General features: G+C 41.8%; 1 protein-coding gene across 5 annotated transcripts in view; it reads left to right on the top strand.

Moving 5' to 3' along the window:
* The window catches only part of vangl1 (VANGL planar cell polarity protein 1), a 42,472-nt gene that overhangs the window by 9,495 nt on the left and 5,990 nt on the right, over nt 1–26,987 (top strand). For 3 of the 5 annotated variants that reach the window (XM_053853467.1, XM_053853463.1, XM_053853464.1), the window contains exons 3-5: nt 7,084–7,210; nt 22,606–23,037; nt 23,285–23,460. In XM_053853467.1, coding sequence (XP_053709442.1) covers nt 7,084–7,210; nt 22,606–23,037; nt 23,285–23,460 — 735 coding nt within the window. Of the gene's footprint in view, nt 1–7,083; nt 7,211–7,729; nt 7,827–14,022; nt 14,352–22,605; nt 23,038–23,284; nt 23,461–26,987 lie in introns of those variants that run through there. The other 2 variants (XM_053853468.1, XM_053853466.1) reach the window with 2 other exon arrangements.

Raw genomic sequence — 26,987 nt, 5'->3', positions numbered from 1 at the left:
TCACATTAAGTGAAATGGTTTTCAGTTGTTCTTTTGACAGAATGGTTGCTGCATTCTGTTCTGTGTTTTTATGGTTTATTTTTTCACATCATGTAGACAGAAGATGGGGCTGGGCAAGGAGCGACCCAGTGGCTCAGATTGGAGTGAGGTTTATGACTCAAATATAGCCTTTTTATTGTCATCAATTAAAAAAATGTCAAAACTACTCCCTTTGCTTTTGTGTTTCTCAGTTGGAACCCTACTGGATTGGCAAGCAAGCAGCAGAATCTATCTAATCTAATCCTTGCAATCACTTAGACTGGTGAATGTTGGAGATGTTAGTGATGGACATGTACAGTATATTTTAAATTCCCACATAATATGGCTGCAATCCTCTCAGATTTACGTTAGACTCAACTGATATCGAATAAAAGTTTGCCCGTTCAGCTTCCTCATCTCCCCTTGATTGCATATGCCTGGTGCATTCCCATCATCTGCGTCCGGCCGAGTGAGCGGTCTAGAGTCAGTGCAGGCACATTAATCTGTCAGCAGAGAAATGACCTCAGGAAGGCATTAGAAGACAGGTGCTGAAGAGTCTCGGCTGACGGATGGCTCTGTGGGTACCGCCACAGCCGTATCAGCACCCAGGCTCCAATTCCACAACAACAACCCCGGCAACACTGTCACACATTTCACTTGTGCCACGCATACGTTTCCACCTGTTACTTAACAGTGTCTTAAACTAGAAGCTATTGCTGGAACAGTATCATCGTCTTTATCTCTTGACTCTTTGATTCCGCTCTTCACACTTAAATGTCAATTTTAACTGCGTCCAGTGTGATAAGCATGAGGCAGCTGCGCATGTCTGATATGCACTACCCCACGCTGACTTGGATTCCTTCAAACTCTCTGAGGATAGAAAGCAGCAGACATCACATTTGTCATCCCTTTCCCTCTGAAGAAATCATTTTCTTGAGTCCATATCTCCAGCCATTGCTCCTAAACCTTAGCTAGTATCTAATTTAAAACCATCTTTCTGCTCTTGCCATCCTCACAAGAGGGTAATGATTTGACTCTGCAGGGTTCCTCGCAGGAAACAGTCTCAGATCTCTGTGGTCTAATTACACTGATGCCAGCAACAGATGCAGTGTGCTTGCTATGTATGAGCCCACACCCAAAACGCATGCACGCCAAAATTATCTGTCCACTCTGCTTTGATGTGGGCACGGTAAAGAGAGAATTGGTTGAGTTTGACCCTTTTGAAGCATGTGTAATGCCAGTAATAGTGTCCAATATTTTTTGCAATTTTGGAGCGTCCAATTAACCTGCTGAGCATGTTTTGGAATGTGGGAGGAAACCCACTGGGAGAACATGCAAACTCCATACGGAAAGGCCACCGGTCCGACCCAGGAATTGAAACCACAAGCCTCTTGCTGCAAGGCAAGAGTGCTTTTTTTTTCATTTATAGGACTCATGAAGTCACCTCATAGAGTCAAAAATACTGTCACACAACAGATACATCCCGCTATGATATGGCAGAAGATAAATATATGGGATTGTGTTTGGAAATCTTTTCAAACTCTCCAAATAAAGTAAACTTTGAAAAGATGGCGTTTCTTAAAGAATTGACTCTACCAGACTTCTGTTCTCGCCTGATACAAACTGACCCAGTTGAGTGAAATATAAAATACCCCCTCAACTCCAGTCAGTGTTTCGTTCATGTAGCTCGGAGCAGACCAAGAGGAGGAGGGGTATTTCCTAAAATCAAGATGATGCCTCTCTTCTATAGTGAGGTGGAAACCGATGGAGGAGGCAGATGTCGCAGATGGATTCATAGTAGAGTCAGTGAAGAGAGCTTCAGTACGTGCCCCTATCCCTCACGATGCTCACCGCACTCCCCCCAGCCTCACCCATGCCATCCAAATAAAATGTTTTTCACGAAACGGCTGCCTCTCTCATGTCGCTGTTTCTCTTTGAAAGAGTGGCAGGAGCTTTGAAAATAGCTGAAGCGCTGTGTCCACGACTTACAATTTCAACTGTTTCACTAATATCAATAAGGCCAGCCGTTCAAAGCAGCTTTTGTTTATAAAAAACAAAACGGAATGGCGTTTCTTCATGCATTCCAACACGGAAGACATGAGCTGATGGATTCATTTCGGTAGCACGGTCTTGAGGAAAATACATGCCAATCTGCCTACCCAACTCACCTCCGCATCTCTCACTGAAGAAGTGTCATGACGGTCAGTCTGGCGTCTGGCAGCGGACAAAATAGGTGTCATATTGGGTAGACTACAGACCTCATGGGCATTAATAGCAAGCACGTGGTTCACTTGGGAGGACAGGAGTTGTAGACAAGAAATTAAGTATCCTGCCTGGTCAAAGGGATGAAATACTGTCGTTGACAAAGAAAAACATGCCATTCATGTACGACTGAATGAAGGAAGTCTCCTGTTCATTCTTAATTATCTTAACTGTTTTGAAAGTTGTCCTTTTTTCCATTTAAGTAGTTTAGACATTTTTGTCTTTTGTACTTCCACAAAAGTGAAAATGTTATTTATTAAAAGTTCATTCAATAATTTGCTTACTACTTCAAAACTATTTCGGAGAACTAATTCTAGAGAGAATTAATTCTAGAGAGAATTAATTCTATGTTTTTTTTTAATTATTTATTTTAAATTTGATCCATCATTATTTCTTATTAATTTATTTTAAATGGACAGCGTAGGCTTCTCAAACATCAGCAGTCATGGTCGGCCTGAAAATAGCATTAGTTGCACCCCTACTGGCACTGGTTTGATTTATGAGATGATTTCAAGTTGGACTTAAATCAAGAGGTCGAAGGATGGAAGACCCTCAACCTTGATGTCTCAGTGTCTATTGCAAGTCCGTTCTTGATTTTCTCTTTTTCTGTGTAATTTATACTCCCGCCAGCTGCACATGTGGAGACGTGGTTGGTATGAGTCAAATGGTGGAGTGGAATCCTTGATCCAAGTTAGTGATCGATATCTGGTAAGGGTTCCTTAAAAAAATGTTTCTCTTATGAACTCCTGGTTCTACTGAACTTTGTGTCTGGGATCGGGGAGGGGAACATTGCTCTGAGGACGAATTTGCTTTTTAATAAAAGCTGCATATCTGCCCTCATCTGCGCTGCCCTTACCCCCATGCAGCACCAGGATCTTTGCTGGGAGTTAACTTCCATTAGTGGAATCATGGCCAAGTGTGCTAGTGGAATACCAATGAGTTACAGCGTACTAATTAGCAAGGAAGAGGATGTTGCAACGTGTGAGAAGAGGGTGAATTTGTGTGGGAATGTGTGTTTGCTGGGAGGAAGGTTTCACCACTAAGCCCTTGAGCTCACTGAGAAACTGGGCTGGAGGAAGGGGAGTTGAGCTGTACAGAGGACGATCTGTTCAGACCTGGCTGGCTGCAGGTCCCTGCTTTCCTGGGCTGCCTCTGTTGCACGGTTCATATTTCTGTTGTGCCAGTCAATACCAATGTCCTGTGTTAATGGATGTGGGGAATGTTTGTCATAAGACTTTGATCGTGTAAAATATTTGATTGTTAAGTCACACTTTTGCCTGACAAAGAATTGTGGTTTTGCTTCATGTGTTAAGGCTCTGATTTGTCATCAATTTTAAAGATGTTTTTTTTCACACAACCATCTGAAAAAAACCACACAGAGAACTACAGTTTAATTAAAGGCGTCCCATCCTGATGCTTTTGTTTGGATTGAATGCAAACATGAGGTCAATGGCACCTTGTACTGCAAATCTGGGTGTCTGTAATGTTAACAGCATGAGACAGACTAAATTAATACGCTTCAATTGAATGGTGACCTCTGCACCGTCAACAGTGTTTTTAGAGTTGATGCCGTAACTGTTCCTTCTTTTACATTGTGTCAGCAATGTGACACATACCGTTGGTAATAATCGTCAGTGTCTCAAACCTCAATTCAGTTCAGATAGAAGATGATCAACACTCATATTCTTCCACTTGAATCTGAACAAAATCCCATGTATATAAATGGATTAAGCCCTATTCTGAAACGAGTACCTTGTTTTGTGTTATTTAAGTTGTAATGAAGAACCTCCTCTTGGTGTATATATATATATATATATATATATATATATATATATATATATATATAGTCCTGTTCCTGATTCCCTGGATTTATCCAATAAAACCTGTAGATGAAGCCAGTGGTGAAGGACTAGGCCTCTGGCTGTTAAATACATTACATTTGTTATATATGTGGAACACTTTCTATTGTTTTTTTTCGAAGATTTTGTTCACTTGGGAAAGGAAGTACAAGAATAGAGTCAGGAAAAGTTACTGGTTAACACCCTAAAATCCAAGCCCGCGTATCCAACAAAGCGTATCATTCATTTCCTCCATGGGAGCTGCAGGCAGGTTTTTACTGTGTGAGAAATGTTATGAATTGTGTTTTGTGCATTCATAGTTCAACGCTCGCCTATTTACTTAAGTTTTACTCTGTTACGATAAACGAAGAGAGAGCATTTGTACTCGTCTACTGCCTCGAACAAAACTGAAACCAAATCGAGAGTGAGTCAGATTGTTTACTCAAACTGCATGTTCAATAAATGGGTCACAACTTACACTAAATGATGTTCCCATTTCCAAACTGCTGTTCTATTAAAAATACTGCTCATATATTCTGCTATATACTTTTTTAGTTTGTCTGTTGAAGTGTTGAAGTACAGGGTTCTCCCATTAATCTAGTTAAACAGAAGCAGCAGAAGATATGTATCACATCTCGGAAGCCAGTTATTATTTTGGAATCCTTTTCTGGTGCATCAGGATCAGGTCTTGTTTATTAACACAGCTTTCCACGTGCCAAATGAGCCAAGGACAACACTCTATATATATATATATATAAATATATATATAAATATATATATATATATATATATAGAAAACATTGCCACTTTTAAGGCAAAAAATAAACGATAAAAAACGCAGAGTGCTTGTTATAGAAAGTTCACTCATCACCTGTTAAATAACGGAATGTTGCCTTATAACCTGACAAACTGCTCCTATTTTCATCGACTACATGTCCAGGGAATGAGTGTGATCCAGGTGTGCTATTAGCTGCTGAAATCTCTGGTCCAAAACAATAAACTCCATTAGCGTTTGGTTTTGTCTGTGGTTAGCTCCTGTTGGCATTCGTTCGTTAGCCTCTTGGTAGGGCTCAAATAACGGCGTGGAGATTTGAGGCAAGTTTATTGCTTTAATGCTGCGTCTGAGTTCATCGTTGCACACGTTGCGAACTTGGTTGTCAATATTCTTGACAAAAAGTATTAGCAAACGATCGCCATCCTTGCTGGCTGGCTCTAATATCTGCAACTGCAACAAGTGTACAGTGTGATTTTTCCTGAGAAATGCCTGCTTTGTTTTGTCAATTTTACATCGGAATGTAAACTTTTAAAGGGTAATAGCATTTCTCATTATGTATAAATAGCATCTTATTAAAATACATAAATAAATCAATGCTCAGCAGATCATGATGACGCTATAAATGCCCATATCGGCGATGATAAATCGGCTGGCATCACTATCAAACGCTCAAGAGGGAAGCAATCAAAGTTGGAAACAGATGATGGATTAGCGTGGGATGTGGAGCTTTGCTATGCTAATGGGTAGTCAGTGGGCACTGTGCCACGTGCCGATACAGATGCTGAGCGGAGGATGTGGTGGGACAACGATGAAGCCCTGCGTTGGATTAGAGCTCTGAGTGCAGTGGGTCAGTTGAGCTAATGGAGCTCATATACTGCTGTGCAAAGGAACAGACAGCCACATGTGGTGAAACATTGTAGGGGGTAGACGTTATAATCGCTGTTCACGGTAGTGTTAGCTGTAGTTGTCAGAACGCTATATATAATCAAAAGACCGAGTTATGGCGCGCATCACAGTTGATGTTAAGTTTCTCATCTAAACTGACTTGAACACGCTTATGCTTTAGACTCGGATACTGTTCACCATCATCCTTTCTGCTGCATCTGCCCAGTCTGTTTCCACTCTGATCCGTCATTAAAAGGTCAATTCTAAGTCTGTTGTTTCAGGACAAAGGTCAGTGTGGCTGATCTTTTAAGTGTGTTCTCTTACTGTCGATGTGGAACATGACTTGCATCAGATGCAAGGTTTCCTTCAGGGTTTTTGACACCGAGGCAGTGACAGGCGACCACCCCCGGGCCCTACAAAACTGAAAGTTTTCTGTGACAATTGTTTTGTGCCAAACAACACAAAAATACTTCAAACTGCCCAGCAGCTTACATTTATCAATATATATTTTAACAATCAATAGACATCAGTCATTTCACACTAAACTAATATCTGAGGTGCCACTCTACTTGAAATACACAGCTGCTTTGTCACTGTGTGTGTCGGTAACACTATTAGTGTGAGTGGAGAGGAATGTTCCGACAGAAAGTCTGTCTGTGAAAATCATGTGGGCCTGGCAGACATTCATTATGATACACCATGTCGGTACAGGATTGTCACACAGGCCTCCAGAATGGACTTACGCATGCACACTGGCCTCTCACTCTGCCATGTTTTTATGGCAACCAGACGGGGAAAAACATCAATATTCAGATTACAGGATTCACACGTTAATTCATTCATTTACACATGTACATTGCTTCAAATGTTCTCTTTGTCACTGAGCTCTGTCTATACTCAGAGAAGAGGAATAGTGGTTAAATAAAGGCAGAGATCAGAAGTCACTTATTTGTGGGAGGACCATTTGGCCAGACCCCACAAATCAATTTCAGGGTTAAAACAAAGGTTAGTCATTTGTTTTGGACATTTCGGGTGACAGGCTGGGGTAAGGGGTAGGACAATGAGCTCTCCACACATTTAAATAGCTTTATTTAAATGTGTTTAATTTAATAAACACAAGATTTAAATAGTGTGTGCCTGAGTGCCTTGTACCTTATATCGCTATACTTGTTGGGATCAGTTCTTGGCAACACACACTACCTTGCTTACAAAAAAGGTTATAACAGACATTCTATTTTGGCTCTGCTTGTGGAAACTCAGTTGCTTAAGAATAAGTGGAGTTAAAAATTGCTTGACTCTTTCCAGGGAGAGAAGCAGAGACCGTCACAAGTCCCGCAGCAAAGACAGTCGGTCAGAAAAGTCCGTGACCATCAACACACCGCCTGCAGAGCCACTGTTGGGTGACTCTACGATCCGGGGCGAGCAAGTACAGGTAGGAATGAACACAATAGCACATCTGCACGTAAACACAGTCCCACATACCCTGCAATTTCCAGACATTCATCTTCACCTGAATCACCAGCCGATAAAGAACAACAAGTTCCCACAGGTAGCCGCGGGAATGACTCTCTTATAAGATGGAGTAAATCCTGTGGTTTGAGTTTTAAAGCTGATCTGTCTGTCACTAGTCAAATCGAGGTGGAATGATAATTGTGTTTATCCGCCTTGGCTTGGACAGGCCATCTGCTGTTTTAGGATGAAAGCCAGAAGGAAGAGTCCACTCTAAGATGTCATTTTTTTTCGTACCCGAGGATTTGCTAATAAAGCTAGGGTGATAATCCCCATTTCAGCAGATTTATTTATTTATTATACAATCCATGCACTTGTTTGCATTTGTCTGCTGGGTTCAGGCAGTAGTGTGCAAGGTTTTCAGCCCACCATCTCTCTGTGAAATGTTAAATGGACTGGTCCAAGTCAGAACAGCAGATTATCACTTTTGGTCTGTCAGTCAAGACCACTCCCAGTCAGGATGCCTGCTTTAGTTCAAGTCAGTTCAGCATACAAACATGGAATATGTGACAGACTATTTGCTAAAAGATATTTATAAGGTAGGAAATCATCTTTGATGGTGGCATGGTTATTTTATACGCACACGTTTAATGACGTTTTACAGTAACTTCAGAGGGTTGACCCTTTTTTTTTTTTTTTTTTGCTCCGTGACAGTGTTATCATGCCTGCCATGTGAAATCTGGCATTTTGAGATGTGTTGTACTGCTGGAATATTCTGTTATTGTCATACTTGGCGCTGGTTTTGGTGGTAGCATTTGGATTATAGATTCACACTTTAAATGCATTTAACAATTCAGTTTAGATGTAAAAAAAAATGTGATCTGTGACTGACCTTGTCTCATTGGTCTCTCTGAGACGGTGATGACAGCCTTCAGTGTGACGTGCAGTTTGTTTTGTACCACTAGTTAATTGATCTGTAGATACATACTCTTCTGAAAAGGTTGTCCTGAGGATGTGGAAACATGAAGAATGTCTATGTTGGTTTAACAACAGCAACATAGAGTCGCGGGGGTCTTGTAAGGATGCTGACGTTCTATTGCAGCTCAACACAACGATTATGTCTTAGTAATCTGTGTAAATCCCCTTAGTTAGATTACTGGTATCTATGAGACTGTTGACAAGATTTGCTGACACATAAACAAACAGGCTCCTCAGTATTGTTCTGCACATATATGGGGGTTTTACAGTCAAATATTGTTCCAGACTGTAACACAACATGCATGCAAGTTAAAACATTAATTGAGAGTCATTCACTGTTGTTTCACTGCATGGTTTGTTCTTGTGGATTTGGTCAGTTGATAAGATGATTGTAATCTCGGAGGATGTCCCGGGTCAGACCCTGACCTTGTAACCCCATTTCTAGTTATCTGTTTAGACCTCTGTCTTGCAAAAATAAAGTCGTCCATCGGTCAGTCGATGGCTGTGAATAAATGATTTCAGCGTAACTTACCCTGAGCTCGAACTTGAAATGCATGTAGAGATCTCTGTGAGATTTTCCTGCAGCATGCGATAGATTGGTGATTTCAAGTATTAAGCTCCAGCTGTCAGTGCTAGCAGGCTAGTGTAGGTTCTGTTCCATCTGAAGAGATCTCATCTCTAGACTGAAGCAGAAATGTGTTCATAACGTAACATTCATTTGGCTGAAGGTGGATGAGCGCATCAAGTTGAATTAGTGAAGCTGGACCGTAGCAACACTTGTTCTGAGCTGGCTCCTGGAAAATGATCATATACGCAACAGTCCAATTACTTCAGACAAAACAGTACTTAGAGCTATTGACTCTTTTACTCATTCACAGCCGTTAAATTAAGTCAATCCCAAGGCCTGCCAAATCCAGCCCGCCAAGTAATTTCATGTGGCCTGCTGAAGCTGTAAATAGTTCAAAATGGCTCAAAGTCTAGCAGCCAATTTAAACAGCACCGAGAACTACAACGTCTCCATGGGCTGAATGCCATTTTTTATCTCATTATTCATACCGGATATCTCTATCGATACGATAGGACTATGGCTCTAGTGAAAACATGTCCATCAATGACAAGCAGGGATGACCTAGGTTGGTTGCTCTGTATATGGAAGGGCTAGCACAAAATACATGTTTGACACTGCCATTGTTCTACAATCACCACAACTGTCCTGCAAATTCTGTCAGTCACTTATGTCTCCCTGTGCCCACCCCTTTATGAGGCATGTGTGTCATCATAGTCCCTCCCGTTTGGTTGAGATGAAGTCATGTGCGAGGCCAAATCATGAAAGAATTTTTAAATTTTTATTTAGTAAAAGTCAGGCCTTTTTGGCCACAAAGAAAAGAAAAATAAAACAAAATCTGTGAATCTTGGAGGGACCATCAAATACAGTATATGTGCTTTTTTCTTTCTTGCTTTTTAGTCTCATGCATTCTTAATTCAATACATTCCCTAAATTTTCTTGACTTAAAATGCACGTATGTTAAAGATGTGCTTTATGCCTCATAACTATGATGCAGGTCAACAAACTCCACCTGAGCCTATTGATTACTCTGAATATATTAGTCCTGCAAATAAGACGTTTGCATTCCATATTTACCGAGGATTATTCGTTTCTCTTGGCAGAACTAGAACAAATGGGTGGATCAGTGTAACATCTGTGTTCTTGACTCAACCTGACAGTCTTTTTTAAAATGTTGAGTTGAGTCCAGAAAGGAAAAGATGGTAAATGCGCAGTTCAACTCATGTTTACTGTCAGTCATTGACCTACTTGGCTCACACATTCCTTTTGTGGGAAGACTTGTTAGCTTTGCCTGTTTTTTGTGTCTGCCTAGTGTTTCTAATTCAAACACATGAGAGGATTTGCCACAGAGCAAAGCCGTCCTCAGTATGTCTCTCTTCATGCCTAATTCATGCTGTGGCCTGCAATGATGTTGCTGAGGGTAGAGGGTTCTGCTTAATAATCACCGCCAACAATTCTACCAGCAAAGGCTCAATGCGGATCCATCTGTGTGTACGCTACTCACATATGCTCCCATGTGTCACTGTTGTGTCATCGTGTGTCAGACTCTGTTAACAGCACAGCTCAGAGCTCATCACCAGACTACTGGGACTTGGGGTTTTTGGCCGAGGGAGCAACACATTGCTGCAGGCAGGGATGTCCTCACTGCAGGCTGGAAAGGTTGTCATAACTCTTAGATGTCTGTGATGCATCACCACATCGATTGCGAGCAGAGAAGAGAGTAGTTTCACATGCAAATTCCTCCCAAATCCACTGAGTAGATACAGATAGAGGTTTGTTCTGAGGATTTGTCAGAAATTATGCACAAGCACTTTCAATGACTCAACGCAGTGGCAACAAGAAAATAAATACATTTTACATGGTGACAAATCCCTCTTCATCTGACGTGGGGTACATGATCTCTGCTGTACATAAGTGTTTCCATCATTTTGTTTGTCGAATCTTGATTTTGATTAAATACTGACTTGCGTGTTTACAGTCACAATATCGAGTGCGACTCAAACTGTTAGCTCTACCTTGGCCAATAAAAATAGATCAATAACCACAATTGTTGACCATAACTTGAACTTATATTTATGTATTTTTTCGGTTTCTGTTTAATGCGTAATTTTCTCTAACACAGGGGTTATGTTTTTGAGGGTGTTGGTTTGTCTGTAAAAACAACTTCTAAAGGTATGGACAGATTTGGATGAAATGTTCAGGAAATATGTGAAATGAGACAAAGAACAAATGATTAAATACTAGGACTGTCATATCACCATCTTTTTCTTAAAATAATTCTTTAACTCTTTTGACTTTTGTGGCAGGTTGGCATTTTGATCCAGGAATTTCCTTTTCTAGAGGATACATTGTCATTGGGGTCGGGGGTGAAGCTGTTTGGAGGACATTTGTGTTCTCTGAGTGCTTTTCTAGTTATAAATATGTTTTGAACTATCTGTTGCAATGAGTTTCAAGCTTAGGGACACGTCAACAGATAGCGTCCAACCTCCCATTGCCTGGTCAACCAATAATCAATTGCTAATTCAGTATATCCTTGCATTTCCACTGTCTCTCCACATTATGACAGACCAATGCTATGAGTAGGTCAAATTGTTCAGCATCTGTTAAAATAAATGCAAAGTTTTAAAGAAATTTTGGGAAAGAGAAGCAGACACCATTAGTTTATCCGAGTTTATACATTGTCTTCTATTGTTTTTGGCATTTTTATCCTTCATGCCACAACTGTTTGTGACTTAAAATACATCCTTCAGTCATGTTAATGTCTTCAGAAAATCCATAATCTTGCTCGGTTCATTTGATGCATTTGGATCTCATTATGTTCTCAATGCAAATATAGCACTCTTGAACGTGGTGGTCCCCACAGCACAATGATTGCTTTCACCAACCACAAAGAATGAAGTGACTGTGGCAGTCTGGCCGTCAACAAAGTGTAATCTGTTCCTCTTGTGTAAATAAGGTGTACAGTGGTACAGCAAATGTGATTAATACTCCTTCTGAAGCTTTTTATGCCTGTTTTTTTTTTTTGGTTTGGGAAAACCTGCTGTCGTTCAAATGGAAACAAAACCGTAACCTTGTGTGGACAGAAGATAGTTTACATTAAAGAAGAAAGGGCCCCAACAATCGGTTTTCAGTGGTCTGATCTAAAGCTTGGCCCTTCCAATGTTTTTTTTTTTTTTTTTCCCTGGAGTCTGTGAATATAAGATGAAGCTGAAGTGGAATGTTAAACCTGGACTGCTGTAAGATGTCGGCAGCAAGTGTAAGTCGTGGGCCTGTTGTGGTGTCAGACACCTGTGATCGGTTAAAACCGTAAAGCATTCCTGCAGAATTAGCACCTTCCTACCACAACAAATGGAGCTTGGTTTATATTTAGGTGCTTAAATACCGGGGGAAGAAAGGGCCCTGTGTGGTGGAGGATTTGTCTCGTGGCTGCTTTCACTGGAATTTGTGGAGCTGGATTTTGTTGTTTAAAAGCTGTTTTTTTTGCCTCAAGAACTACACAATGGGGTGATACACTTGGCTTACATCCTTTTGACTTTTAAATGTTTGTCTTCATTTGCTCTTCATACTTGTTGGTTAGGTGGTGTGTCAAACATAAGGGCCGTGGGTCAAATCTGGCCTGTTAAGTCACTTTATGTGGCCCGTAGGAGCTTGAAATATATATGGTTGGCTGTGATATAAAATAGTACTATTATTGACGTGTATATTGACCCAAAACGGCATCTCCCACCAGTGTTTTTCCTTCACTGATAGAAATTGCTAACATATCACTGAAGGGTGGGATGATATGCATTTTGCTGGATTTTCCCGTTATTTGGGTGCAGATTGCGATTTATTAATTTCAAAATAAATGAAAATGCACATCAGGGTTCCCCAGAGACATTTGGTCAAAGTGGTGACCATTGTTGTATTTGTGTATTTATAAAGAGTATTATTCACTCTGCATAAATATACAAAGCAGTTGATGTGCAATAACAAGGTGCCAGAACAGGTTCTGACAGTAATATTCTGCGGGCTAAAATGTTGTGGGAGCTGGTTTAAATCCAACTACTTTCCCCGCAGTTTTACTGCCCAGGATGGCCTTCTATCGCATAGTTGGTGTTATTCTGGTATCTACAATCCTCCAGAGTTAATCTGAGTATTAAACTTGTGTGTTTCATCAGTTGCTCTGTTGAGCAGGAGACGCGCTTGAGCTTGGCTTCCCAACTATTTTGTTCGATGCATTCCCTGTTTCCCAACATAATGTCGCATCTTTCCACCGTCATGATATAGATTCTGGGCACAAAAATCAATATTTAATATTGTCATGAAAAAAATTGCAATATATTTCTGAATCATTTTTTTTTCCCAGGCCTAGTAACCATACATACTACAGTGCCTTATACAGGCCTGGCATATGTACTACATTAGTTGTTTAGTCATTACCAATGCTTTTGTTTCATCAAATGATGAAAATGCACTATTTCAGAATGGCAGGGAAAAGATCAGATAGGTAGAGATGTGTTCCTGTGTAAACAAGGCCTTCAACGACCAGACAAGCTGCACTGGCCAAGCGAGTCCTGGAAGTCTTTGGACCTTAGTTGGTGAGAAAAAAGCAGAAGTGACACATAATAAACTTTCTTCTTCCTCCTCTGTGAGCACTGAGTTTCACCAGCTGCCAGCGTTAAATCACTTTGTCTCAGTCGTCTTGTGTTGTTTGGCTGTTCTTCAGAGTTTCAGTTATACAGTGTCTGCGAGAACCCTGTCCAACAGGCTATAAATATAATGTCTCATTATAAAAATCTCTCCCAGTTCAATAGACAATCAGACGCGTGACGCAGAATGTCTGCATTTAATTCGTTATTTTTCTGTTAAATAAACAGACGTTTGTGCACATGCAGGCTAAGGCGGCGTGTGACTGTGCAGTGCTCACTGGGTCAGAAGCAATGCTCTGAGAGTGGTGCTGAGGCAGGAGACAAAGCTGAGAGTGAATGAGAGAGGCTGCCTGGAGGGAGATAAAAGTGAGGGAGGGAAACCCATCAGAGAGATTAGAGTGATGCCATCTAATTGGGGTGTTGTTTTATTTGTGTTCTGGTGGGACATGAGGATTGTGTGTTAGTCCTGTGCTGGTCCTGTTCTTCTGTCACTCCATCCTTTTATCCCACTCCTCATCCCTGCTGTCAGGGCATCCCATGTGATCACCTCATCGCTCTCCTGACTCCTCTCTCCTCTCGCCCTTTCTCCGTAAAGCCCGTTCGCATTATGGTGCTAGTGAGCACACAGTGCCATACAATACCTCCTGGGGCATGATGGGAGAGCTTTCTATATAAAGACGGATAAAGCGGCGGACCACAAACACAATCCCGCCGGGACCGTCAAGGCTGCATCTGAGGACGTACGATGGTTGTTTGGAGTGGGATTTCTGATGGCTGAGGATTTGGAGATGCGGTCAGGAGCAGTGATGGAGGCGGCAGATGAGCTTCTGCAGGTATTGGAGGTGTTTGAGACTGTGGAGGAGGTGAAGGAGGTCATTGTCACGACGGTTGACTCCAGTGTCGGTGCTCCTCAAATGGTCTGCACTGGGGCAGGGACTAAACCAATCCAGGTAAGAGAAATCTTGTAGTTTGCAGATAGGTTTGCTGAAATTATCAGGTTGTGACTTGTACAGCTCATTTATCAAGAAACACACTGTTCTTTGGGATGAAGATGACTTCTGAGCAGGTTGAGTTTATATTTAATATGACAGTTGCTTATCTTGCATGAAATCGACAGATTTTTTCCCCTTATTCAACCTAACATCCCATGAGACTTGATGAAAAAAAATCCATCAGCAGAACTTCCAGTTTCCCGAGGCCTTAAACTTGTTACGTCATGCAGCATCCTTTGAAATGATCATGGCTATTTTTAGCAACTTTCTTTTTTTATCTCATCAAACGCTAAAACAAAAGCATTGATGACCACAAATGGAGCACCATGTGAACAAGTCAGTGCAATACATCAGTAAATATCTTAACGCAACCCTGTGGGTGTTGATACTGTATGTTAGTTCTCATCTTTTAAGAACAACATATTGTTTATTTTGTACTTATCTGACGATTTGAATATTCATCATAACGCTGGCTGTGTTGAACCTTCCTTAGAGATTTATTTAAACGATACCTCTCGTGTCCTGAATTCAGAACAGTAGAAACCCTGGACATTAAAGATGCATAAACATTAATACCCATGGCCAAAACATTAACCAGACCACTGCATTGTGTGCTACCTCAAGAACTCCTCAGAACTGCTAATCTGAGATGCCAAACCATCCTCACTTCCATGGCATAATACTGTTGGTTTTGTATCCTATACTGTGCTGTATGGTTGGTTAGGCTTCAATCTGAGCCTGAAGCAGTAGCTTCTTGCTCTCTTCAGGCAGGGGTTTTGTTATGTCTGTGATCACTAACTTACAGTGAGCAAGTTCTCATGGACAACTGAATTAACCCTGCATGTAAACACCTTAGTCTGACGTTGGGAGAGGAATTTCCAGTTCTCATTGTTGGGCCAAGCTATGAAGATAATCCTGTTAATAGCTCGATTAAGCCGCTGTGGTTTTGCATGTATACAGCTTAGCTTGACTGAAACCGGTCTGTAGCATCTGTGCATGTGTGCTGTGCATGTGTGTGGATTCCAAGCAGCTCTTTGCCATAGCTGTCGTTCCACGGGTAAGGAGAACATGTGAAGACAGCAGCTCACATTTGCTTGAGTTAAATGTCATTCTTGATTGAAGTTTCCGTTAAAGGTTAGTGTGGACCTCAGTGTCAGACCAGTTGATAAGCTCTGGCGAGAGCACGTAGACAATAATCATGACCCTGCTCTCCTTCACTTGTATGTTCTGTCTATTGTGACAATAGCTTGCTGGTTTATTCTGCGTTTGCTCTGCAGAATCCGCACTCTGGGAGTGGTTGGGAATATGGAGGAGACTTCACTCCTGAGTGATTGAAATTTGTCGCCTACATTTTCAATATATTGAGACAAAGATGGACGGACTTGCTTATGGTCTGGCTCAGGCCAGCTGTTTGTCCTGGACTGGGTCTTTAACTTGCCAGCCTGACTTGGTCTCCCTTGGTCTAACTTTTTCTTCCAGAGTCAAGAAGCTTTTCTTGTGCTTTCTTTTCTTGTTCTGACACGTTCTTGGCTCACCAATTGAACAAGAGTGGTTTTAGATGGCAGTGCAGGACCGTGTCTGAATGCTTGTGTGCAGCGTTTGAGTCTCACACAAACACCTTCCCTCCCTGGGGTGAATAGAGTGCACTTGTTCCTTTACTCCTGAGTGAGGTGCTTTGTTTGCAGCCCACTCACTGCTGAACAAAAGGCACCTAAGTGAGCATTTCAAAACAATGGCAGTTATTTATACACCAGTCTCCCTTGAAGCTTTGTTAATGCTAAGATTGACATGTAGTCATATCTTCTCTGTTGGTCCCTTCGATGCTCATCCAAGATGTGTGTGGAGGTCACTACACTGCACAATAATTAAATTATTACTACTAATAATTACATTATTTACATTAAAACGTACATTAATAACAAGTGACTCATGCTTTAATGTAAAGTCTTAACAAACAGAGCATTTCTGTTTGCCAGTGGCTTGCACTCCCAGGTTTTGAGGTTTTGGAAGTGAGGTGTCAGATGAGATTAACCTTTTTAGACAATCCTTCTAGCATTACATAAACGATATAAGTGATACAGGCAGTAACGTTGTCTCCCAGAGACAAGTCAGGCTTGGTGCTCAATGCTTTTCTACTGTGGGTACGTATTTGTTGATAATGTGCTGTAGTTTCCTCTCATAAGCTAAAAGATACACACTGCGATTAAACATGAACTCCAGCTACCTAGCACTGACTTTTAACTCAAATTATGTTCCTTTTTGAAGTTTATGTACATTCAATATGAGTTGTGAAAGCTAAACCTGACGTACTGTGTTAAAGTGGCAGTGTTCTGGTGAACAAATCAGTATTGTGTTGACTCTAACAACTAGTAACACAATCCATTCCAACAAGTGGCAGCACAGTTATATGTCATGTTGAGATCAAGCTGTAAGGCTGCCAGCTCCAATTTCAGTTCTGTGTTTGCAGTCTGGCCAAATATGCATCGTACAAAATAGTTGAGTGGCACGTCGTGGCTGTCTTACAACCGCAGGCTCCATGCTTCTTCTGCGATAGCTTAACTCGGGATTTGTTGCTCACTGGTGTTGATGAATGTTGATTTTTTTTCTTAGTTCTGACTGTTGCTCTGTATACATTGTCTGTCCATGTTGCTCTCTAAAAATGATATGGAGATATTAAATGATGCAGATAAAACATAAATTCTGTTCAAATGTTGATCATTTTCTTAGTAGGTTTTCTTGTATTCAGTCTCCTAAATTAAAAAAAATCATGCTGTGTGCTAGTATCAGTCCACTCTCTGCCTAAATCTGAAAGCCAAGCAAACACGTGCACTTGAGGAAATGTACCTAATGATCTTGTTTCGCTATTGTCACATGACAATGAAGGTACTCGTAAAAACTAGTTGATTAACATGAATCATGTCTGTTCACTTTACTGCATTAAACAGGTGTTGGGTTGCAATGTGAGTTCCATGAGGAGTGAAGAGGAGATTTCTTGTGTTGTGTTTTTACTATCTTCAGCACTTGAACTACACATGACCTTCCTTCTCCTCTTCCTCGCTGGATCTATCCCCCCTCCCTTGTTTAATTGGCAATGTTGTTTTGGAACCCTCCTGTCACACCCTTCTTTGTTCCCTCTCTCTCGGCTCTTCCTCTCCATTTCACTTACTTTCACATGATGAATGGGAGTGGGCCTCCTGCGGGCTGCGTGGTACACCACCAAATTGGGCTGTGGTGAGTCCCGCACAGAAATATGGGTCACCCTTTTTGCCGGAGTCAGCGAGTAGAAAGCTCAGGTAGAGCAGTTATTAATTTGGCTCTCTGGTTGGATTGTTAAAGCAACATCTCTGGCTCTCTCTGTTCTCAAGACAAGTGTCTGCACAAACAAGTTGCGGATCATTTCTGCGCTTGTTTCATCTTTTGCCGCCTCTGCTGGAGGAAAAATGTCCACATTGCCTGTGTGATTCACGTGTAGCGAACTGGAGATGGGAGTTGATGAGTGTATCGCAGCTGTAAAACAAGAGGGGCAATGAATCATGTCTCCCGAGAGCCTTCTCCAGGTCTGCTGTGGCTGAGAAAGATGCTGTTTGCCTCGACTAATGTGCATTGATTTTCTTTCTGCCACAAACACACAGTCGTCTTGTTTTTCACTATTAACGCCTCAGAACACTCCACGTTTAGCTATGAACATCAGCATTTGTGCTATGCAAGCTCGATGATCCGGTAAAACTGAAAAATTGGATTAGCAGATTGTCACCTATGTAATAATGAAGGTTGGTGTTAATGTCATTTCTGTCGTCCACTGAAGTCATTCTTTTTGCATTATATTAATAGGTTTTTGCCCCTTTTTTAAATGAACACCTTCAGTGTTGTGTTCCTTAAAACTGCTGAAGTGACTTCATCCACTCACTGATTTCCTGCGTTGACAATTGCTATCGTCGACGTTTCTAGTCTTGAAAACTCTGTTAACACAAAAAACCAAGGCAACCAGCAGACACTTCCTCAGCGGCCGGTGAAATATTCCTTGCTGGTTTTGCTGCTCATCCTCTTAATGACAGGTTCCACTTACCCTCAGACTGAAGAACGCGACCTCTCTTTCACCTTTGAACTCATGTCTATCATTCCTCCCTAATCTGTGTCGCTTGCTAGATGTTTTTTGAAGCTCAGATCTCTGCAAGAAACATTGTTTTTTGTCATATTACATGGAATGACCTCCTTAAACTTGGTCCCGAATAAACCCCCGACTTTCAGAATAATGAAATGTTCTTGAGAAAAGCAATTTGGTGGTTAAGTCACTTCCGCCGCCACGCTCACTTCTGGGTCCATCAGGCACTGAACGCGGTTAGAATATCATTGAAGCCCACTATGACGGAACCTGTCAATCGTTTTAAAACTTTCTTAAAGTTTTCTCCAATGACTGACAACAATGTAATCGAATGTTTAAGTTGTTTTGTTACATATTTTCCAAATTCTAACTTCTAACCTCATTAGCTTCAGCCATTTCTTCATTTTATTTTCTTTCACAGGGAAGCGGCAGAGTAAGAGTTTAAAATCTTTTTTTGTCGTATTTCTGTTAAAACGGAGTGGAACACTGTACTACGGGGTCAGAATCTCCGAGGAGCAGACGCTCATCCAGCGTTCTGAGCATCCACAGCGGTGACAGCTGCTTGTTAATGTTTCAAAAACCAGTGTTTATTTGGAAGTGGATAAATGTATAAGAATGATCATGCTCAACCTGAGACGGGGGTGATGATACCATGTTGTCATTCATCACACTGCAGAGACGCAGGAAGATTAGTGCTTATATTTGGAAGTTTATAATGAAAGGAGTGACTTCTTCTCCCATGTTCTTTAAATGAACAACATCAGAAGCACAGAAAAATCTTTGCATCCGGCCAAGTGCCTGCTCAACTCGTAATATTGTCTCCTGTCTCCAGTGTTCTCTAAAGCCAGACCACACAGACTGGTGTTTCTAGGGAGAAACATACTGCGCATGATGGCGATTTAATATAACTGTTACGTTATTATTGATATTTTATGAATAGTTTTATCGTAGTTCATTGTTCAATAAAGGTCTTAAGGTTCATGACAGGGAAATCTGAGATCTTTAAATAATCGTTTGAATCATTGTGGTTTACATATGAATTATAATAACTGTGATAATCATTTTTTCCGTAATCGTCCAACCCTAGTTTAAAGCCCCAGTCATCACTCTGTGGGTCGTGAAAGGACTGTCTGTTGTCAAGGTAAAGAAGTTTTGGTCAATAAATATTCGGTGTTACAAGGAAGTCTTTGTGCTACACTTGAAATACAATTATTACATTATTTCTAATGTAAAAATAGACAGTAGTAGTTGTCGTCAGAGATCAATGATAAATGCTCTGTGATATTTTGCTTTCTATTCTCTCTAGAAACAAATTCAGACTTTGTCGGCTGACCACTCGGGGTGAACCACAGAGCTAATGAAGGAAGCTTTGTGTTTTTTTTATTTAAGGATTGTCATTAAATCATCAGTGTCAGACTTTCGTTCCCCTCTCAGTGTTTGAACCAACAATGGCACCTTCTCTCTCTCTCCACTCCACTTGCTCTCTCCCTCACTGAGCTGGCAGTGGTTCACATTCAGAGATTACTGTGATGTCGAGAGGCTGCACTGACTTTGTTGCTTGTCCATGATAGTGTGCTGTCCCTTTTTCCCCTCCTCTCTGTTGCCCCGAGAGCTGCTTGTTTAAGCTGGCCAACCGCTTTCGGCTGCAGTGCCATGCTGCCAACTGCTGCTGTGATGCTTTCGAGGATTTCCTGGTCTTACATGCGCCTGAGCTGATTAAGAGCATTTGCTTCTAGTCTGAATGCACACAGTTAACAATCACATTTGATTTTTTTTTGTTTACTCAAAAATGGTGAAAATGAGCAAAGAAAAGATTGCATTGCACTTGATTTATGTTTTAGAAGATGAGAATATATTTATATTATATTTATGTTGTCTTTATATTTATATTGTCTTTGACCTAATTGATGATGTTACACAGAAGATGGAGTCTTGTTGTTTTATTGATGATTTTTGTTTTAATATCAGCTTTATCTTTAATGTTGTTTAATGTCCCGTCATACCGTACAAGGCCTGTGAATGCAGTTTTTGTGTTCCCCATTTGTGATAAAGCACACATTTCAGTTGTTGAAGTTGTGTATTGGATTTATGAAACTAACACTCTACTTTAGGCTCTCATCTATGATGTGTACATTTATAAGACATCAGAATCAGGTAACTTATGATACGGTTCATAAAGTATTTATGGACTTCTAGCTAGTTGTTGTTCATAATTCGTACCATTATCTACAGCAGAAATGCTGTAGATAATGGTAACATGCCTGTTGACAGTGGGAGCAGACGGACACATCCATGGCTCAGCGGCCATTCAGTTGCAATTGTTGCAATTCGTCATGTGTAACTGCAAAATTTCGCCCGGAAACAAATATGATGCCCCCGATGACAAATCCACTGCTCCTCAAAAGCACAAGTACCTGCAAATTTTGATATAATTCAACAAAATTACCCGGGAGAAACACCCTTTTCATGGAAAGCAGTATCATGGGCCACAAATAGGGATCTATAAAGGCACTAATGTGCGAAAATTGAATGCATCCTGGTGAAAAAAGGTGTCCAATTTATCTTGTTTTTCAGTTTCAGACTCCCCTCAAGCTGCCTGATCATCACGAAGCCTTATGATGTCTATACTTTTTTTGGCTGCTTGTTATTTCAATCATCATCCAAACATTGTTAAGATTAATTTGGTCCTCCTTGGTTTGACTTTTCACTTGTTTTAGGATGTATGATAGTTTCAAGGACACCTGGAAGATTAAAATGGTTTTTGTTTTGCTTTTGACTTGATAATTCGAGGCTTTTTGTGTGTGTGTGCACAGTGGCTTCAGTGCTAACCTGTGCTGCACTCACAAACACACTAATGTCCTCCGTGCCACCTAGGTGTGCAGCACCATGAATTGTTACTCCATATTCAACTCTTGTCTGTTGGCAGTGTGACGTTTTGCTGGCTCGGGAGCAGCTTGTTATGACTGAGGTTGAGATTCTTAATCTGTGTTGTTGTAGGAGCTCAGCTCCGACACCATTGACCTTCATTATCTGCGGAAGCAGTCTGACTGGGAAACACAGTTGGCAGCTGGCTTTGTATACTTTTTCCACTTCCCATCTTCTGAGCCTGTCTTTATCGCAGCTTAAATAAACGTCCTCCGGTGGCTTTCCTCTCTCACCGCCGGCCGCCAGCCAGCTACGTCAGTGTAATGTTATTTTGGCGTTTCTTTGAGTATTAAAATGAATGAATGCTTCATCCTCTTGTGCTTACTTGCCATCCAGAGAAGATTCATGAATTCACTCTTAACTGGATGGTGGCATTAGATGTGGATTTCTGGTGATGCTTTTGAGTTAAGCATTGGGGTTTTGACATCAGAGCCTCAGTTTTTGGTGCTTGAGACGTGGTCCAGACTAATGGGCTCAAGCCAAACTCTCCTGAATCTAATGAAAGACATCAAGGGATTGGAACTACAGAACACCTTTCCCTTCCCTTCTTTGTGCCGAATTCTTCATCTGATTCCTAGATGATGATGGGCCTTGGTACATCTTAAAAAGCTGCTTCCTTGTGTGTGTTTGGAGGGTGTAAAAAGGAAATCATCCAAATCTACTCATTTTTAGACCAAATTATTATTATTCTACTTCTGGCTGTTTCCATTCAAACCTCAGTCATGAGAAAAAAAAGAGTTCTGCGCCTGTGACTTGTGTTGTCTGATGCATTAGGGAACTGACACACAGGCTGGAAACATTTGATGCTGTTTCTGACTGATGGCAGATGAATTTGTGCTCATGCCATGGTTCACATCTGACAAGTCAAACTCAATCTCACACAGAGAACCACAGCAAAACATCTAGTCAAAGTAGTGTGATCCTGTGTATTCAGGAATGCAGATATGATTTATACATTTGACTCGCTTGACGTTAAGTGTAATTGTTACTGTGCATTAAGGGTATGATTTGTCATTTCGCTTGTGGCTCTTAATAGCCAACATTATAATGTGTAAATATCTCTGGCCCTCATTATGACATGACTGATCACATTATGACTGATCACATTTTGCAGCAGTGAAATATGGATTTTATTGGAATATTGGGTCATTACGTTGTTTGACGAACGGGTGTTTATGTCTTTAGGATGACAACTGGGGCGAGACCACCACGGCGGTCACCGGCACGTCCGACCACAGTCTCTCTCAAGAGGACATCGTACGGATCACCAAGGACCTGGAGGACAGCGTGGGGCTAGACTGTCGACGCTACTTCACCCTGACCTTGGCAGTGATTCTGGGTCTCCTGGTCTTCCTCACGCCGCTGGCCTTCCTGGTCCTCCCCCACCTGCTCTGGCCAGAGAAACTGCAGAGCTGCGGCACGGCATGCGAGGGCCTCTACATCTCAGTGGCCTTCAAACTGCTCATCCTGCTGCTGGCTGTCTGGGCACTCTTCTTCAGGCCTCCACGAGCCAGTCTTCCCAGAGTCTTTGTGTTCCGGGCCCTGCTGGCAGTTCTGGTGCTGCTGTTCGTCCTGTCATATTGGCTCTTCTATGGAGTGAGAATCCTGGACACCCAGGTGAGATGATGGCAGTGATGTTCTGTTTAATAAGATCTGTATTTTTAGTCTCATCCATATTTAATATCCTTACAAGACCACGAGCAACCAAAACATGACTTCCCTGGTGCGAAAAATAAACACAACCTATTATATTGAAATATTCCCCTCCCTCCACATCTTGTCTTCCGATGAAGTTCAGGAGTTCAGGATGTGGCTAAATGCGTTGACATCACATCGCCGTGACATACTGCTGTTGTCCCCGCAGGACGAGAACTACCAGGGAATCGTCCAGTACGCCGTCTCCTTGGTGGATGCTCTGCTCTTCATCCACTACCTGGCTATCGTCCTGCTGGAGCTGCGGCAGCTACAACCGTGCTTCTCTGTCTGCGTGACCCGGTCCACAGACGGCGAGACCAAGCACTACAACCTCGGGCAGCTCAGGTAGGTACATTCGGTGACTCCTACAACCGTGATAAAACAGTATCAGAGAGACGTAGGGATGGGCGATATGGACCAAAAAAAAAAATCACGATAAATGTAATTTCGGCAAACACAATAATTATCACAAAAAATGCATTTTCATTCTATTCCATGTGTTGGACACTACAGTCTTTATGATGTGAATAAATGATCATTACATTAAGTCATATTCTCTTCTTGAAATCATCAGAAACATTCAGTCCTTTGAAAAACCTTTTCACAATTCTCTTTTCTACTGCGGTCGTTTTTCATGGCCTTATTTCAGATTTCACTAATAAGACTGTTTTAGAATTTGTTGACTGGGTCGTAGCATTAGCACTGCCTCTGAGAGTGTGCCCGCGGTCAGTGAACCCTAAACGGGGACGCAGAAGAGGACGCCGCTGCCAATACCGGAGCGGAGTTCGGTCCAATATCCAACTATTTTCACCACTGTAAAAAGACCAAGAACCGGTCAAAACTAGGTCAATCAGAGATGGAAAATCTAGACCCGCCTGTGGCTCTTTTGGCCACTGCAACTGGCTCTCTGCACAACACCCACTCTGGCATTGGAGGTTGAGATACTGTCATGACTAAGTCCAGCTTTCCTGACCTCAGTCAAGCTGATCCATCAAGTTGATTTGATTTGGGTGTAAACATTACATACTTTACTTTACTATTACTTTGATATCATAATATGAGGTATATAGGTTACTAGGTCTGCATCAAGCAAAACATGCGTGTTCTCTTCATTCCTAATGCTTGTGTCCGTTGCAGTCAAACTTAACTTAACACGCTGGGTGCGTATGTGAAAGTGTATCAGCCCATGCTTCGTCAAGGTTACTGCTGTATCAAAGAGTAGGAGGTAGATCCCAGCAGCTCTCTTTTTCAACACCATCCTTTAAAACGAATCAATGAAATGTAGCTCATGGACCTTTAAGAACCCACCGCTCCTGTTGGTGTTCGAGGGTCCCGGTGGTATTTGAGCGAACACTCAGCCCTGCAGCTTTTTAGCATTCGAATGAGATGCAGAAAGGTGTTTCAAGGTTGTGCGTAGCCTCTAACTATATCTGACACCTGAATATTTCTCTTTAAAATATGTTCGCATGTCTTCTGTTGTTTAATCAATGATCCTGCTGCCCCAATGTTCTGAACCTTTCAGCTCCAAAACTGAAGTGAAAACTGCTTTTTGGTGACCAAGTGAACTGTGTGTGTGCAGACTGGCGATCATGCTAGTGAGTCTTTGATAATTGTGGTCGTGGTGGTAGCGGGATACAGGCACGGAGAGTGAAGGGTGGAAGACAAGTCAGGGATGATGAGAGACATTTGAGAAGGTCGCAAGAAGTAGTGAAGCTCAAGAAACGATGGATGAAAGTAGAGTGTGTTGTTGTGGGGTGTAAAAGGTGGATGTGAAAGTCTAGTGTGGTAAAGAGGAGAGCAGAGACCCAGGAGACTGATGCTGAACGAAATCCAGCGATGGAAGTGAAGACAGAATAGAGAGCAGGTGATTAATATTTAATGGAAGGCTTGTGTAGGAGAAGATTCCTAAAATGTTGGTGGGAACGGAGGAGAGAGATGGTGCAGCTTCTGAGATAAAAGAGGAAGACACATTAAGTCTCACGCAGACCTGGGGATTACAAAGTAAAGTTGTGACCTGATAGTATCGGTGAGGCTCTTATTTATCAAATTAATGTAGTGTCCCCTCTGTGACTAGGGGTGGCGCTGTGAATTCTTTAGTCCCTCCAGTTCCACTGACTCTAGAGGAAGAACATGTGATACTGACAGGTAGCGAGGGGCTGTTTCAGACTTACACTACTAATATGATCCACCACTGTAAACTGAGGAGCCATAATCTGCGCCATCATCATGCAGATTTCTGGATTAAACTTGCAAGTTTATGAACAACATTCGGTTTACAGGAGACACAGGAAAGATAGATGTCGAGCAACTAAGGCAACAAATCACTTCCTCTTCTTGTGAGAGCTAACGAACATAACAACTGGAGTGACAGTTTTTGACAACAAATCTACTCATCTACACCCAGTCCGATTATAGTCGAGCTGAAGAGCGACATGCAGGCTTAGCTGTGATATTAACCGAATTATCCCGGTTGTGTAGTCCGAAATCTGCTGGACTAACAGAGTAATTTGCTTTTTTGGGCTGTGTAACCGCGCTCATTGGCTGAATATGTGTTTGTATAAACAAATAAAATCGGAACTGATTCCCCCAGAGTGAATCACCTTCATGCTTGCTGAAACCTGAACCCTTCATTGATGGTGTATTGGTGGAAACAGGTCAGACAAGTGTGTGTGTCGGTATGTGTCACCGTCCTCTCGCAGTATTTGTGGCCTCCTTGAGGGTGTTGGACTCAGTAAACGGTGCCAACAGCCAGTCAGTTCCCTGTGATGACTGCAAACACACTGCTAATTAGCGCTCCCTGCTGACACATTTATATTTTTGTGTCTCCCCAAACATGCCTGCAGACATTCCTGTTTCTTCGGCATCCAACTGATTCCTAATCACAAAAGGGGAGCGACCCGAGCCCTGGGGCCCACAAGCCCTTTTTTTTGTCCCCTTGTCAGGAGTGTTGTCGCAGAATATGAAAGCATTCCTCGCGGCCTGGGAGGGGAGAGGGGGCAGGGTTCTGAAATTCACTGCTGGGGACTTCCCTGTCAACATTCCTGGAGCGGTCGCTTGGCCAGTTGTGTGGTTTGAATCGTATTAAAGTCATCGATGGAGCAGAGGCAGGAGCTGCTGCCACACAGGTTACGCAGAACAAGGGTCCACTTTGGGATTCTGAATACACAGAAGTGAAGGAGGTCTGGGTTTCTGTCGCAGTCATGTTTCCTGCTGCTCCCGTAGCAGGAAATGAGGTGGCCACTGTGGCAAAATTGACTTCATTTGCTGAGATCATGAATAATAAGCCACTTAGAAATTGAGGAAAGCGCTTTCATTAAATGGCTGTTTTTGAACAGTTTTAAACAATTGGTTTCAATGAAGAATTTCTTTGAGGTTGCGGAACTGACTTGGATCTATTAAAAACAAACACTGGGGACTCTTATTTGAGCAGAGCACAAGTGGCTGCAGTAAAGTGCCAGCACTCAGCTACTGACACCTCCAGAACCAACAAAACAATGCTGTGGTCTTTACTAGAGTTTGTGCTGCAAACGCAAATGTGTCTGTCGAGTGTGCTAGCTGCTGTCCATCAATGGTCTCTTTTCAGGGTTAATAGTCAGTTTGTTATATCGAGAAGAAACATTTCAAACACTAATCCTAATTGTTTTTATTAGGGTTGTCAATATATTAAAATTTTAATCTTAATAAATCGTACTATAGCTCAGTTAACTGACTATTAAAGGTAAATTAATGTTTGGTCCACTGTATGTGGAGTGTGTTTTTCCTGGCACTCCAGTCTAAAAACAAGTTAACTTGTGACTCTGAAAGGGGTGTGAGTGGTGGTCCAGGGTGTCCCCCGCCTCGAGCCCCAAGTAGCTGGGATAAACTCCAGCTCC

Source organism: Synchiropus splendidus, chromosome 1 (genome assembly GCF_027744825.2).
Source record: "Synchiropus splendidus isolate RoL2022-P1 chromosome 1, RoL_Sspl_1.0, whole genome shotgun sequence".
Classification (NCBI taxonomy): Eukaryota; Metazoa; Chordata; class Actinopteri; order Syngnathiformes; family Callionymidae; genus Synchiropus; species Synchiropus splendidus.
Note: the sequence above shows the minus strand (reverse complement) of the source record. Positions and strands in the feature narration are given on the sequence as shown.